Here is a 17,237-nt window from a genome sequence, read left to right as displayed (position 1 = left end):
GGTTAGTATGAGGAAAAGCCTTGGCAAACCTTAAAAGTGCTGTGAAGATATGAATTATTATTAACAATTAACAAATTAGATTGAATATGTGTGTATATATCTGTTCCCTACCTTACATTTTGATTTTTTTTTTTTGTTTTTAACTGATGGCCGCCATCCTCATTAGTCAAACAAATTGTTAAGTAGTACCCAAAAACTTGGCAAAAGTGAGAATTATGCTTTTGTTAATTCTTTTGTTCCAAAGGGCAATTGTGTGTTTCACTAAATATATTTTGATATTCTAGGATCACTTGATGATACAACAGTTTTATAACCATCAGATTTGAGAATAGAAATGTAAACACAGGCACATTCATGATATCTGCAAATTGCTGATGTAATATCCATCAGCAGATTTACCTAAGCCAAGTTGGGACACGATTTATATGAAAAATTCAAAGAAGCTGTTAAGTAGCTCAGGCCTAACAAAGAAAGACCCAGTTTTGAGGGTGCTGTTACAGGAGACACTCAGTCACACAACCACAGAGAGAAGGGCCAGTTCCTTTTGAGTCATGGTCTACTGGGTCCCAGTCCATGCATTCAGCCTTTAAACCTCAGAACTTAGTATATATTTCAGTAATTAAATCTTGAACAATATCTAAGCCTGTTTCATTGCTCATTCCTAGAATCTTGGCCTTTTCCATTGCTAAATATAATACATGCCTGTGTGTGGAAGGGGATATCAGCTTACAAGAACACTATTATCTCACAGAACTCTTGCCAAGGGCAGGTAGTTTACCCAAGACATTATTATTGGAGATAGCTACCCCAAGTCTCATTTGAGGCTAGAAGTAATAGCAAGTAAGTAGAAGTCAGCAATTTTGGCTTCACTATCAGTTAACTATATAGTCCAGACAACCTGTTTTAGTGCCTCTGAAATATGATGCTCCGTAATTGTATGTAATAAAATACCTGATTGTGTAGCAGAAGCTACAAAAAAATGCTGTAGGAGCATAGGAACATAGAACCATAGATTTAGAGCTAGAAAAAACCTCAGAAGCTATAACTCCCTCATTTTAAAGAAGAAGAAACTGAGATATAAGGAAGTTAAATAAATGACTTGCCCATCACACAAGTAAATCCATGTCACTGTAAAATTAGGGCACTTTTAATCCATTAAATTCAAGGTTGGATTTGAACACAAGACCTCTGTTCAGAAGTAGTATAAATCAGTATATGGCTCAAAGTAGTCAAGGAAGACTTCATAGAGGAGGTGAGACAGGAAAGCGAGGGTTCGATTGCAATAGAAACAGAAAGGTATTTTGGGGACAGAGGACCAAAGGATTTAGAGTCTGAAAGGATCTTAGAGATAATATATTCCCACACCCTCATTTTACAGAGGGAGTTACTAAAGCCCTGAAAAGGGAAATGACTTGTCCAAGGTCAGAGAGCTAGTAAATAGCAGAGTCAGGACACCATCTTTTCAGCCTGATTTCACATTTCTCCCCCTCATTCCTTTGTAGTCCACAAAACCTGGAGGGCCTGCGGTTCCCTGTACCCAGCATGCTTTCTCTTGCCTTGATGCCCTTTCACCTCCTGTGTGTGCCCCCACATTTTCCCTCTTCACTTGTACTCCTCGGAATCCCTAACTCTCCTCAAAGCTCCACCCAAGGGGTCACTTCCTACAAAAGTCATTCCTGATCCCCGCCCAATTGTTAGGGCCCTTCCCCAAACCAGAAACTACTTAATATCACTTTATATATAGTTTGCTTTTGCATATCTGCAGGCATGTTATTTTCTCCAGTAGCATGTAAGCTCCTTGAGGACTAGTGTCCTCAGGTTGGTGCCTGGTCTGAACTTGCTCTTTGTGATAATAAATGGAAACTGTTGCACGTCCCAGGCTGGGGTCTCATTACCTGTGTTTTCCCCCCGGTGCTCTCTTGAACAGCAGTACGTGACAGAGCAGTGGTAGCCACAAAACAGGAGAAGAATCCAGAGAAGATATTGCTGATCCCAAAGGCAATAAATTCCTAGGAGAAAAACTGGATAATTGCAAAAAAGAAAACAAATACCTCACCCCTTTCCTACTCTTCTAATCTCCCAAATTTACTTTGAAAAATCTCCGGCTTTAAAAATAAACAAAAAAAGATAGATTCCATTTAAACACAGCAGTCACTTCTTAATGTCCTGCCTCTCCCACCCCCCATAGCACCTTCCCACAAAAAACAGTTCAGCAAAACTGTTTGAATGTTTGCAACTGGCAGTCCATGCCATTTTCCATTGAAGTCATTTTTAATGATAGCTGCCTTAGGTGGTGGAATCTGGGAAGCTGCAAGACGCCTGGAGTTTCAACTGATGGTGCCTAAGAAAAGCCTCCCTACTTTCAATTATTTTTAAGGCTAGAAACCTGAAATGATGGACGGTAACTGACCCTGTGCTGAAATAGTTCTTTCATTGCCCTAGGTTTAGGCTATTAGAAGTCACTCATCTCATTTTCAGTATGCTATTAGCATACCTGCAGCTTTTATTTCTGGAGTTATCTGTTGCTGAAGACTTACCACAGATTGTATTATGACAGAAAGGTCTGGAATTCTGGGCAATCACCCATCATTCAACTGTTCCCATTGCTCTGTCTTTTCAGAAACATGCACTACTTGTAGACATTTTTGTAGTCTTTTAAAAAAAGGAACATTCAGCCCTAGGACTAACCTAACTGCTCTGTGCCATCCAAAAGAAGTGCACATTTAGAGACTTCCATTTTAAATCTTAACTGATATCAACAGAAATTGTTACATTGGAAATATTGCTTATAAAAAACACACTTTGAGAAGATTTTGAGTTATGTAAAGCATTCATAGTTCTTTTCCAAAGAAATGTTAAATGTCTATATTCTTCATGATCTAACTGCATAAATGATTTTAATAATCAGGTTTGTCCCAACGAGAGGCAATGTGGATTGGTGAATTGAGAGGTGGTCTTGAAAGATATAGGTTCAAATCCCACCTTCAACACATATTGGTTGTATGACCCTAAACACTTTACTTAATTTCTTTTTTTTCTTTTTAGAGGGGAGAGGGCAGGGCAATTGGGGTTAAGTGACTTGCCCAAGGACACACAGCTAGTAAGTATGTCAAGTGTCTGAGCCTGGATTTGAACTCAGGTCCTCCTGACTCCAGGGCTGGTGTTCTATTCACTGCGCCACCTAGCCGTCCCACTTTACCTAATTTCCCTGTGTCCCAGCAAACTGTCTTAAGACTGTAAGTTTCAGAACAGGTGCTGGTCTGACCTGGTAATCAGACTTTCCTCATGAGAAGTTCTTTGCACCAGTGTAATCACAAACCTAATTCAACCCCCTCAAAAAAAAAAAATAATCAGGGGCAGCTAGGTGGCACAGTGCACCAGCTCTGGAGTCAGGAGGACCTGAGTTCAAATGTGACCTCAGACACTTAACACTTATTAGTGGTGTGACCTTGGTTAAGTCACTTAACTCCAATTTCCCTGCCTTCCCCCCCAAAAAGCAAAAAAATAATAATCTTGAAAGTGTAAAGTGACATCATATCTACATTAGCCCTCAAAATTATCTCAAATTGTTAAGTATTTGAGTAGCTTTAACAGAAAATCAGTGCAGTAATAGTATTCTTATTGAAGAGGTAAAGTCATGTTTCAGCAGACACCAAACTCTTCCCAGATTTAAGTTTTTCTACCTTGACAGAACATTCAAAAAGGCAGAGTACCTGGGCCTTTGCTCCATGATGCTGAATTTGGAGGGCACCGGATTCAGAGGGCACCAATGATACTTTTAGTCCTTCAGCAGTATGGCATTTAATCAGTTTAACACCTAGCTAGTCAGACTAATTAGTCAAAATAGGAAGCTACCACCCCGTGGCCCTTGTGCCAGTTTCCTCAGTAGCAGAACCCTGGTGTCCTAGAGTCACTGCCTCTACCACCTCTCAGGGAACCAACTGCCTGCCTACCCTGACCCCCTACCAAGTATTAAACCAAGGCCATGCTTCCTGGTAATTGCACAGGTGTAGTTTATGGCCCTTGTTCTACACACAAAAATCTCTAGTTATAGCTCTGCTCAAAGGTCCAGTTTTATAAGGTAGTTTTGCAACAGGAGTGAACCTACCTGGTTCCCATCAATGGCGTAATCATACTTAGTAGCATAGACTTTCCCTACAGATACAGCAATTGCATAGGCTACCACAGCAATGGAAAATGAAGCAGTAGCCATCTGAGAAAACAAGTTTACTGATGGAAGTGCAGGCGGCAAAAACCTGTGGGGTTTTAAAAAAAGAAAAAGCATTCATCATACTCGCCTACAATGAATTATGTCTCTTTAACCTGTCAAACGATATATAAACTTACACGCACACATATGAAAAGTATAATAACTCAAAGATCATATGGAAATGTAGAATATTCTAACAAAAACTGCATCTTGTTGCCATTATTTTTATTGTTATTGCTTTACACAAAGGCTAATTTCTTTCAGGTTAAACCAAAGATCTTTTGAGACTCTCAAAGGCTATAGTTCTCTTTGTACCTCTGAAAAAAAAAATCTAGATTTAGTAACTTTATAAATAATAGTTCACATTTACATAATACTCTAAGGTCTACAGACTTTTTTCACAACAGCCCTTTGGGAAAGGTAGCATTACTATCCTCATTTGCATTATCAGGAAACTGCGGCTAAGAAACAGGGAGTAACCTATATCCACAGAAGTAGTAAATCTCAGAGCCAGTATTTGAAATCCAGTCTTCTGGGACAAGTGAGGTGGTAAAGTGGATAAAGTGCCAGAGTTGGAATGAGGAAGACTCCTCTTCCTGAGTTTAAATCTGGTCTCAAACACCTACTAACTCTGTGGCCCTCGGTAAGTCACTTAGCTCTGTTTGCCTCAGTCTCCTCATCTGTAAAATAATCTGGAGAAGGAAATGGCAAATCACTACAGTATCTTTGCCAAAAAACCTCTAGTCACAAAGAGTTGGGAACAACTGAACAAAAACTCTTTTTTTTTTTTTTTAAGCAATTGGGGTTAAGTAACTTGCTCAAGGTTACACAGCCAGTTATTTCTGGGTGTGGTGCTAAGTATCTGAGCCCAGATTTGATCCCCAGGTAATCCCAACACTGGGGCTGGTGCTCTTACTTGCTGAGCCACCTGGCCACCCCTAAGCAATTGGATTTAGTAACTTGCTCAAGGTTACACAGCCAGGTGTTTTTGGGTGGGTGCTAAGTGTCTGAGCCCAGATTCGATTCCCCAGGTCATCCCCACACTGGAGCCGGTGCTCTTACTCACTGTGTTACCTGGCCACCCTGTGAACAAAAACTCTTAACTGTAAATCTAACACTCTTTCCATGACCATGAGGTCCCATGTCAACCTATTTCATACACTTGTGCCTTCTGGGAGAGTCTTTTTTCCTGAATTCTATTTACCTGAATTTACTCTTTTCCTGAATTCTCCCTACCTCCACCCTGGCACAGGTCTTTATCAATTCATTTCTTTAATACATACTTCTAAAATATGACAGTACTTAATTTGTGCATAGAGAGGATAGAATGACTGAGAAGAGAAAGAAGATAGATGCTGAGATGGCTAGGTAAGAAATTCATGGTTTCATAAAGATCCCTATCATGATCCAAATGTTTCAAAGATGAAAGGAGATTAAGGTTGTTTCTTTTTATCAGTTTTATACTTCACTATCTTCATAGCAAAGAAAACATCACATTTGCTGTAAGATCACATGCTAAGTTACTATTCCCCAGAGATTTGCACCTAGATGCCAGACTGGATCTTTGCTCTACACAAAGAGAGAAATTTAGGTATGGAATTTGCAGAGATGACCTAACATTCAGGCAGAGGAGGCAGTCACCTACATGGTGTAATGTGAGAGATACCTGAAAGGGATTTCAGCCTTAAATAGTATCTCTCTCATCTGATCACTGATTACTGAAATTCCATTAAAGAAGCATCATCCTATAATCAGAGAGTTGTAGTTGTTTGTTGTTTTTATCTTTTTTTTAAACAAAGGAATAAGGGATTTTGCAACCAAAGCTCAATTCAGCCCTAATAATCTTATTTGTTGTTATTTGTCCTTTGGTTCAGGAGGCAAGATGAGGTCTTGACTTGCAAGTGAATTGGATTTAAGTGAAGCAGAACTGTGCAGCCATCAACCTCACTCTCTCCTCCCTAGTCACTGGAGTCCAGTGGCAAGACATAGGTCTGGACAGCAGTGTGGCCCAGGATGCAGTGGGAGGGTCTTCCCCTCCCTGATTGATTCTTTTGGGAAGGCAAAAGAGGCCATCTTTTATCTCAGTTCTTACTTAGCCTTTAATTACTGAATGGTTATTACCTCAGAAAAACTGAGATCTGGGAAAGACCTTAAGAAAAAGTCAAGGTTTCCCACTGCAATTCGAGAAGGTTCAAAAATGAAAGTACCTCTGAGAGAGATGCTATGACAGTTTAAACTTGTTCACACTGAGATATGAATGATTGGTAATCAGGTCATATCCTGAAAACAAGTTTTGATAGAACTAAGGGTTTTAGAGACCTGGAGAATGAGGAGCAGAAGGGCTACACCAAGAAAGAGGGCAAATGATCCAGGATGGGAAGCACCAAGAAATCCACAACTTGCTCATAGGATAATATAATCCTTGGGAGTCTCCTGATTAAAATCACTGCTGATGCTTCCCTCTTGCCTACAAGCATGCTGATATCTCCCCCATTCTCCAAAATCCCTCATTAGATCCCCTTATCCTGACAGCTATCGATCTCAATCTCATCTCCCTTTGGTAGCTACATTCCTCTAGAAGGTCATCTATCATCAGTAATTCCAACTTCCTTTCCTTTCACTGCCCTGGCTTCAGGCCTCATCTTTCCTCTGAAACTGCTCTCCCCAAAGATACTGATGATCTCTTCTTTGCAATATCTGATGGCCTTTCCTTACTTCTTAAGTTCTCTGCAGCCTTTAACACCATTGATCAACCTTTTCTTCTTGTCACTCTGTAGGCTTTTGTAACACTTCTTTCTCCTAGCTGTCCTTCTAATTATCTGACTGAGCCATGAATGTCCCCTCGAGGCTGTGTCCTGGGGCCTATTCTCTTCATTCTCTACACTATTTCACTCGATGATCTCACCAGATCCCCTGGATTCAATAATCATCTCCACACAGAAGATTCTCAGATATATTTATCTCTTGACCTCCAGATTCTTATATCCAACTGTCTACTGGACGTTTCAAAGTAGATGTCTCACAGATATCTTAAATTCATTGTATCAAAAACTGAACTCATGATATTCCTCTGCCCCCAGACCCACCCTTCTTCCTAACTTTCCTGTTACTGTCCCAGGTACCACCATCCTGCAAGTGACCCAGGCTCACCAACCATGTCATCCTTGACCTCTCAGCCTCTGCCACCTCCTATATCCCATCAATTGCTAAATCTTCAGTTTCTACCTTCTTCTGACTCTAAAATATCTCCTGTAAAAGTTCCCTTATTTTCTCTGATACTACCACTACTACCCTGGCACAGGCCTTTATTGACTCACTCAAACTATTGCAATACCCTCCTGGTTAGTTTCCCTGCCTTCAAGATTCTTTTTTTTTTTAATATGCAAATAGTATTTTATTTTTTCTAATTACAGATAAAGATAGTTTTCAACATTCATTTTTATAAGATTTTTGAATTCCAGATTTTTCTCCCTCATTCCCTCCCCTCCCCCTTTCCTATGCCTTCAAAATTTTTCCCCGTTCTAGTCAACAACCCTTCACTCAGCTGTCAAATTGATTCTCCTAAAGTGTAGACTGGGGGTAGCTAGGTGGCAGAGTAGATGGAGTGCCAGGCCTGGGGTCAGGAAGACTCCTCTTCTTGAGTTAAAATCTGGCTTCAGATACTTCCTAGCTGTGTGACCCTGGGCAAGTCACTTAACCCTGTTTACCTTCAGACACACACATGTTTACACATGTATATATGTGCATATACATACTGTATGTGTGTGCATATACACATCTCTTTATATGTATGTATCTTATTTGTACATTTTTAGTTTGTACATTTTGTTTGTACATTTCTTGTACATATTTGTTTGCATGTTTTCTTTACCATTAGACTGTAAGCTCCTTGAGAGCAGAAGCTATTTTTTTTTTTTGTTTCCTCAGGACTTAGCACAGTGTCTGGAATATAGTAGATGCTTAATAAATGCTTGCTAAGCCATTGACTAGTTTGATTTTAGCAGGGGGAGGGAGAAGGAAAAAGAACATTTACAGATGCTGCACTGAGCACTATACAAATATTATCTCATTCTGTCTTCACAACAGCCCTGTGAGATAGGTACTGTTTATTATCCTTCTTTTACAGTTGAGGAAACTGAGGCTGACAGAGAATAAATAACCTGCCCAGGATTGCACGTTGTAAATGTCCAGATTTGAACTCTGGTCTTCTCAACTGCAGGCCCCATACTCTATCTGCGCCATCCCCTAGCTGCTTCTTTTAAGAAAGGAGGTAGAATAGACGTAAGGGAAGTAGAGCATGGTAAGAGTGATTAGAAGTTGGAGGGGAAAATTCATCATGTTGTGGACAGAAATTCAAGAGAATGATCTTGAATGTAGTAAACAGTACAGTGGCTTTAAAATTTGAGTATCTAGATATGAATCCTAGCCTTGCCCCTTTTCATCTGTGTGACCTTCAATAGGTCACTTCACTTCTTTGGCCTCAGTCTCCTCAGCTGTAAAACAAAGGCATTGAGCTACATGAGCTCTAAGGTCCCTTCTAGTGCAAAATACTAAATTCCCATAATCATTTGGAGATAAGGACTAATTACAGGAGGAGACAAAGATTGGATTTCCATTAACAGACAGGTATCTACAAGGCCTCCCCCAGGTATCATTCACCCAGTTCCCAATGCCACTGGCAGGTAGGTTCCCTAGAATTATTGCTACTACTACTTTCAGATTCTAGGGATAACTCTGGTCGGCTATGCTTGTAAACACTAGCTCAAGAGATGCCCGCTAGTGCATCTGCCAGTAACAATGGGTCAGTAGACTCAGTAAGTCCTTTAGCAAAGGCATTTACTCAAATGGCATAGCAAGGACATTAGTTACAAAGTATTTTCCCCAACATCAGCATATCATACCACAAATATACCCAGAATCTTGGGGAAATGTTAGCATGAACTTAAAGCACACTCCTATAAACGCACGTGTGTAGTCAAGATAACTCACAACTCTCAAACCTAAGGACCTCAACGTCCTTTCTCTCTCCAGGGCTTCTTCACAAGTTCACTGTAGGGCATAAGTCAATTAGCTGCTCAGCTGGGAAATCTCTGTTGGACCAGCCAGACCAAGGACCAGCTACAGAGGCCAATTTGCTGCTGGAGTGGGTAGAACAAATCACTTGGAAGCCATGTTTGCTTCTCACCAGGCTCTGTTGCCAAGCAGACATGCTGGACTGGTTAATTGGCTGGCCTTCTGAGCTCCTCACAGGGTACTTACAATCTTTTTTCCACCTTCTGGCATTAGCTTGGCTGGGTGGGACTGCATTCCTTCTGGTTGGAGGGCTATATGTAAAACAGGGATCCTTAACTTGGGATCAATGGAAACTTCTTCCCTTTGCTTCCATCATTCTCAGCTCACATCCAGGCAGGAGATGAGAGAAATCTAACCTCCTTTGGTCAACAAATTCTTCCAGATTTAGAAGACTTTTTTAAAAGCCCATCAGCACAAAAAGTTGCCTAAACCAGATTAATCTCAATTCAGTTTCACCTCCAGTTATCCTATGGGAAACTTATGTATATGTGGATATGGTATGAAAGTCAGAATGCTAGTCCATGCCCAGGAGGCAAATTCACTGTTTTGTTATTGAACTATTCACCTCCAGCCCATTCTAGGGTGAAAAATATCAATTAGGTATCCCAGGGATTTTTCTGTCTCAATCCTTTAGTCCCAGTGGACCTTCAGCTTTAGCCAAAGTTCCACTGGGAAATTTTCTCTTACAGATATTATGCCCCAAATGCCAAATAATAACAAACCATTACAACTTTATAGAGTACTTTATAGTTTTGAAAACTCTTTCCTAGTCTTTTGATCTTAAGGAACTATAAAATGTCAGATGTGGAAAGGAATCCAACCATTTCATTTTACAGAAATAGGCCCAAAGAGAGGGACCAATATAGACAGCTCCTCATGTAGTGCAACATTTCCCAGCAAGATTTCTCAAGAGTGCAAATGATTTATACCTTATTTTTTTTTCTGAAGGAAAAGATTCCACACCACTATTCTTAAGATCAATCCCTTAAGGAGAGGACCTAAATCCCATAAACCTGAAATGTCAGAAGCTTGCCAATATTTTGTTTCCTTATCAAGTCTCATATTTATTTTGGCCATTTTGGCTGAACATTAGAAGACTCAAGAAAAACAGGCTTGTTTGCTGTTGTCTTTTTTTTTTCTTTTGCACTTCAGAAAGATGCATAATATAATTTAGAAATATCTAGCTATATTTCAAATTTGAAAATTGAAGAAAATTCACCATCTGCAAGTTTCATTTTTCATCTTCATTTTTCAAAAAGCCACCCAGACTATGCTACTACAGTATTTCCTTCCCCTTATCCAACCAGTGTCCCTTGAATAGCACTTTAGGTCAGTTTTTCTACTGCTATAAAGAAATTTATAGGCCTTACTTTTGTCCAAGTATCCAAGGCTACTTTAGGTTAATAAGCTATGCATTTTCTCTTCTTATTAAGCCTATGGGAAAAGCAGTACAAGGATTATTACCCTAATTTTACCAATATAGAACTGAAACACAGACCAGTGAAGAGACTTTTTCAAGATCACATGAATCCTGCATGGAAGACCTTCACATTAAAAACAGAGGTCTCTCTATGGCTCTCTAGGCTACCACTCTCCCCGCCACACCAAACTGGACCCCATTCCAGTGGGTGGATGTTATCCAAAGACTTTAATGCTGCAGTGATAAACTTCAAGACTTAAGAGAACAACCTGAGTACAAAATCTGGCCCATAGCAATCCAGACTGAGAGCCAAAAGGTACCTTAGCAGTTGTCATTTGATAGACAGACGTGGAAACTGCTGCTCAGAGAGGTGGTTTCTTCCTTAACTTCACAGAGGTAGGAAATAGCTGAGCTGAGATTTGAACACAGGGTCTCTGATTCTTTCCAGGACACCTTTGCTGTTCATAATAGTCACAGTTTTAGTGCCCTCTGCATGTTACAATCGACATTACTGACTCATATTAACCAGATTAGATTTTCATGACGCATACACAATCCCAAATCAGAACTCTGGGGCTAGCTAAGTCTCTGCAAACACTTTTAAAAGAGAATGAAAAAGAAAAGCTGCAGGCTGTGTTCAAATAAAGAGAACTCTCTCCAATATAAACAATATTACTACTCTTTGTACAAGCAGATGCTTCTTTTAGATTTGTACATCTATGAGCAGGGATGTTGAAGGAACACTCCTGAAATGCAATTTGATATAAAGGGATCTGTTTAAATATTAAATATGAATATCAAGTTAATATTAATATAAATGAACAAAATTAATGTTAATAATTAATATTAAAATACTGAGTTAAGATGAACATATTAGTGTTGCCAAAATATCCTACTCACCCCCTTGGAATGGACTTAACAATGCCAGCATTGTACTTTTCTTCTAAGTCGACTCCATATGAAATGGCCGTAGCTATAATTGTCTAAAAGAAAGCAAAAAGAGAAAAAAATCTCTCATTTTTAAAAATCTTTCTTCTTACAATATGGTCATTATCTATTTATGTAAATACATGCATATTCTACTTACTACAATCACTTCTATAGGAATAGGAACAGGAATTTTGTGTTTGAATCGATCATTTACTTCCTTAACAGCCATGCAGACAATAATGGTTAGCAGTCCAGCAATGAAATCTGCCATGTTTGTGGTGCCAATTTTCTCAAATATTTCAATGAGTGTCTAAAAAAAAAGGGAAAGTGATACACTTTTTAAAAAATTGTATTAAAAGTTTAAAAGTGAACATCACTATAACCAGCTCAATTTGCTAAGGACCGATGACATTTAAGTTAATTATAATTCATTACATATCAAAACAATTATTTGGTCACAAGTCCTCATCAAGATTCTTTTGGTGTGTGCCCAGTGGTTCTGCTTTTTTTTTTCTTTGTAATATTTTGAAGGGTCTTTCCAGATTCTTTGTATTTCCAGTACTTGCTAGCCCAGACTGATTTTCCTTCTCTTGCAAAAATATATTATCCTGGTCCTCACAAATCATCAACCTGGACATTGTGTGATGGCATCACATTTCACTCACTACCTTTCTGTGTGGACCATTGTGCTAGTGATTGTAGGGAGGGGGTTTAATGCATCAGATTTCTTATTATTGAACCATAAACCAAGCCTCAAATTTTAGATTCAGAGAAGTCTGGAAAGACTGACACAGAATGAAATGAGAAGAGTTAGAACAATTCACACAATGGCTAAAACATTATAATGGAAAACAACTTTGAAAGATAAGAACTCTGATCCACCTAATGACCAACCAAGATCCCAGAAGACCAATGATGAAGCATGTTTGGACCAATGATGAAGCATGCTTCATACCTCTTGAAAGAGAGGTGATGGATTAGAGATGCTGAATGAGACGTGCATTTTCAGACAGAAACAATGTGTGGATTTGTTTTGTTCAATTATGATTATTTATTACAAGGAAGACTAAAAAAATTTTGGAAGAGAAGAACTACAGGAAGGGGTGGGGGTTTGGTGATAGGGATGCTAATAAAAAAAGAGTGTAAATGAAGCACTTTTCAAATGCACAAGAAGAGCACAAAAGGGTATTCATAGGGAGACACAGACTGGCAGAACAGCTTTGAAACAAATGTTGAATTGTAAAATCTAATTTAAAAAAATTTAAAGTAGCTGTATATAATTAAAGATCACAGCTTTCTGTTCTTTGTATATGGAAATGTACATGTTTATGGATGTCCATCAAGTTCAAAATAATAAAAAATAAAATTAAAAAATACATCTGATTCCTAAGCTCTACAAAAAAATGACTTTAGCAATAGATAAAGTACTACAGCAAGAGTTATTTTTGTTGTTGTCCAACTCTTTGTGACTTCATTTAGGTTTTCTTGATCAAGGTACTGGAATGGTTTGCCATTTCCTTCTCCAGATCAGTTTACAAATGAGGAAACTGAGCCAAATAGGGCTAATGACTTGTCCAAGGTCACACAGTGTCTTGAGACTGGATTTGAACTCAGATCTTCCTAACTCTAGGCTTGGCTCTCTATTCACTGTTCTACCTAAAGGACTAGAGTAATCTAGTAACATGGTACCTAGGGCTATGTACAAATTCTCTAAGCCTCAGTTTCTTTATTCTGCCAAGTGGCAGGGTTGAACTAAATCATCTCTAGTATCCCTTCTGGTTCCAAAATCCCATAATTTATTCAGATTTTATTTATATAATTTATTCATATTTAATCATACAATCAACAAACATTTATTAAGTACCTAGTATGTCTCAGGCACTGTGCTAAGAGTTGAGTATACAAAAAGAGTCAAAAGACAGTCCCTGCCCTCAAGGAGCTTACAATCTAACAGGGAATTTTAGAAATTAAACTAAATTGTGTAAAATAAATTTTATTTATAAATTAAATTACAAAAATTGAAAATAGTATTTGCTGATGAGCATGTTCATAATCTTAACATAGAAATTTTGAGACTCTTAGAGTAAAAGTTGTGACCATACATAAGATCACAAGGTTATGATGACGTCTTTAGATAATTCAAACACACAAATAAAACACCCTAGACACCATTATGTTCATTGAAAGATACTTCAGGTAAAACTTTTGTTTGAACCTGACAATCTCAGTAAATGTAGCAATACTCTGATTGGCCTGATGTGTATAGATATTAATGGGAGGTAGTGTTGGGAGTTAGAAGGCCCAGGCTTCCTTAGAGCATACAGAGACTGTCTCATTTTTGTCTTTGTTATAATAACAAAACTCACAAGAGGGCCTGGCCCACAGCAGGTGTTGAGACTGTTTTAAATCTTGACTCCTCAGTTAGCTCTGGGATCATGAGTAAGTCAATTCACTTTTTTGAAATTCAATTTCCACATCTAAAAAAACATAATTAAGTAACTTGCATTACTTGACTCAGAATTCTTGCAAGGAAAACATTTTACAAAGCGCCATACAGATGGTAGGAACTTTGAAATAATTAGTGTTTTTAATCAAATCCTTTCCAGTTCTAGCATTCTCTGACTTTATGCCAATTTGTATGCAAAAAAGGTGCCCAGTATCCAAAAATCTCCCATCTGGGTATGCTAATAAAGAGGTATGACATGATTCACACAGAATTAGGGCTGGCAAAGGTCATATAATCATAGATTTAGACCTGGAAGTTACTCTCTAGAGGTAAATTATCTGGTGAAACCCTCTCATTTTAAACCTGAGAAAAATGAGGCCCAAAGGAAATTAAGTGACTTAGTCAAGGTCACACAGAAAGTAAGTAGTAAAGTCTTTGGATATGAACCCAGGCCTTCCAATCCAAGTCCACAGCATGAGTCAACTAGGGATACATTTTGAATATATTTCAAGGCATGCACTAGTTTTTACACTTGAATTAAAGAATTTTTAAACCAGTTTTCCCCCTAGGGTAAAGACAAGACAAGTCAAGAAAAACTAGTTTTGTTTTATAAACAGGAAACTCCTGAGAGGAAAGGAATATGTTCTTCAGGAGAATTAGAAAAGGGGAAAACCCCAAGAAGAGAATTAAGAGCTTTGTTATATCAGAGTCAGTCCAGTGGGAATTATGGATCAAGGGGCTTTTACTCAGTTATTTCAGACACAGAATCTTCACTCTACAGAGAAAGATGGAGCTTCGTTTCACTTACTCTGAATAAGTCTTTGTTTTCCAGGCCCCCTTTAAAATCAAGCCAAAGGGACTGGAACACCTTGTAAGCTGTAAACTGTAGCTTACCCATTTCCGACAGACATGTTGTACTTGTAGCTCTCATGTCAATAATAAACTGTTCTCAATTAGCCTGTAGTAACGCCTCTCTGACTCAGAAAATTCAATCACTTCAAATACATTCAAGAACAAAGGAATGGAGCAAAGAAATATCTTGGAAAGGTTAGGCTCTACGCACTAAAGCTCATGAATGGGATCCATAGAAGACCCTCTGAGGAATCCTCACTCTTGTTTTTTTCTTTTTAATTTATAGACTGACTAAAACAAGCATTTCTATAACATGGTACAATAAAAAAGATGATTTCACGTACATTGAAAATCTAATATGCACAACTTGCATTGCAACTTTAAAATATACAAAATTATCATATCACATATGACAAAATTATAATATAAATTTCTTTTTTTCTTCCCTCCCCCCAGATGGCTACCGTTAGACAGAAATAGTCATTTTTAATTTAGGCACAATTCTAATGAATATTTGTTGATTGAGTTTTTAGCCCACTATAGAGGAGAAGCAACAAATTAGAAGTTGGGGGGCAGGTGCCTGACTCGAGTAAGAGGGAAGAACTGGCAGGTGGGGATAGGGGGATGTCACAGAAAGAGAGGAAAGAAAAACCAGAGAATGCAGACCTAAAAACTAAAAAAAGCCAACAGGTGGGGACTACTTCTGCAGATAGTGATGGCATTGTTGGATTGAAGCATGGAACAATAACGAATGTTTGGAAAGATGACTGAATCCTTTAAGAAAAGGTTAGAGTCACAGAATTTGAGTGTTGGGAGGGACCTCAGCAGGCACGGAAGTCCAAGTCATGCACAAAAGAAATTCCCACTATCATATACATGACAAAGGATCTAATTGTTAGGAAGGTTTTCCTGCCAACAAAAGTCTAAATTGGTCTCTGGGCTACTTATTGTACTCATCACCTCTGGTTCTGCCCTCTGGGACCATGCAGGATAAGTCCAACCTCTCCAAAAGACAGCTCTTCAAATGCATGAAGTAATCTTCATTTCTTCCTAGCTAACCACTCCCAGTTTCTTCTATCAACCCTCAAGGACCTTCACCACCCCAGTTTCTCCCCTTTGAACACTTTCTAGTTTATCATACCCTTCTTAAACAATACTCAGGACAAAGCCCAAAGAGGGCAAAGTACATGGGGTTATGGGGTTATGACTTTCATATTACTGGGAGCTAGAGCCTTCTTCTTGCAGCTCTGACCAAATTCTTTTATTTCATCTTCCACATCACACTGTTGACTCATACATATTGAATTTATAGCTCACTAAAGTCCCTAAACAGTTTTTTAAAGAATGTTTAACTATTCATGCCTCCCCATCTATACTTATAAGGTTCATGTTTTTATACCCAAGTGCAAGACTTTGTTTTTTTAATCCTTATTTAATTTTTATTGTCTTATTAGACTCAGCTCAGGGCTCTAGGCCAGAGGTGACAAATGGGATGGGGGGAGGGGAGGGAAGAGAACGGAAGAGGATATGGGGGGTGGCATTTGGCCCACAATACTCCAAAGTGTAGCCCAAACCAGATTAAAATATAAATGGTAAATATTTAACAAAATAAGTTAAAATAAAACATAGATAACATTAATATATTGTTTTCTAAGTCAATATGTGCCCCACAGGAATCATTCTATATAATTTAGTCTCTCCCTCCCCACCCCACCCCCCCCCCACTGGCCCCTTTTCAAAGAGTTTGACCCCATTGCTCAAACCAGTCAAGATCATTCTGGATTCTGACCTTCATTCAGTGTAAACTATCCCTCTCAGCTTTGTATCATTTGCAAATTCTTTGAGCATATTATCTATGCCTATATCCATATCAAAGACAAAATGTTAATCATCACAAGGCTAAGCACAGATCCCTGGGGTATTCCACTATAGACCTCCAATCTCTTTGATATTGACTAGGCTAGCTACTATTGTACTATCAACAAATTCAAGCTCTCTCCATCTTTTCCACAAGAATAGAAGAGTTATCTTACTAACAATTTTGCTAAGAGTTTGGTAAATTACCCCACAACTAGGTGGCACCAGGCCTGGAGTGGAGGAGTTAAGCTGTTTAGTCATGTCTGACTCTTTGTGAACCCATTTAGGGTTTTCTTGGCCAACATGCTGGAGTGGTGTGCCATTTCCTTCTCCAGCTCATTTTACAGAAGAGGAAAGGAAGGCAAGCAGGGTTAAGTGACTTGACCAGAGTTACAAAGCCAGTAAGTGTCTGAGACTGGCTTTGGCTCCACTTGAGTTCAAATCCAGCC

At 38.8% G+C, this 17,237-nt stretch overlaps 1 protein-coding gene across 1 annotated transcript in view; it reads right to left on the bottom strand.

Annotated features, from left to right (window-relative positions):
- The window catches only part of SLC26A4 (solute carrier family 26 member 4), a 61,307-nt gene that overhangs the window by 26,480 nt on the left and 17,590 nt on the right, over nucleotides 1-17,237 (bottom strand). Inside the window, exons 7-10 of the mRNA XM_069107000.1 lie at nucleotides 11,791-11,943; nucleotides 11,604-11,686; nucleotides 4,109-4,256; nucleotides 1,896-2,009 (exon numbers count right to left, since the gene is read on the bottom strand). Coding sequence (XP_068963101.1) covers nucleotides 1,896-2,009; nucleotides 4,109-4,256; nucleotides 11,604-11,686; nucleotides 11,791-11,943 — 498 coding nt within the window. The remainder of the gene's footprint in view (nucleotides 1-1,895; nucleotides 2,010-4,108; nucleotides 4,257-11,603; nucleotides 11,687-11,790; nucleotides 11,944-17,237) is intronic.

Source organism: Petaurus breviceps, unplaced genomic scaffold (genome assembly GCF_028583685.1).
Source record: "Petaurus breviceps papuanus isolate PSGF00001 unplaced genomic scaffold, PetGlider_PUasm1.0 84, whole genome shotgun sequence".
In the NCBI taxonomy this organism is placed as follows: domain Eukaryota; kingdom Metazoa; phylum Chordata; class Mammalia; order Diprotodontia; family Petauridae; genus Petaurus; species Petaurus breviceps.
The sequence above is the reverse complement of the archived record's forward strand: the minus strand, read 5'-3'. Positions and strand labels throughout refer to the sequence as shown.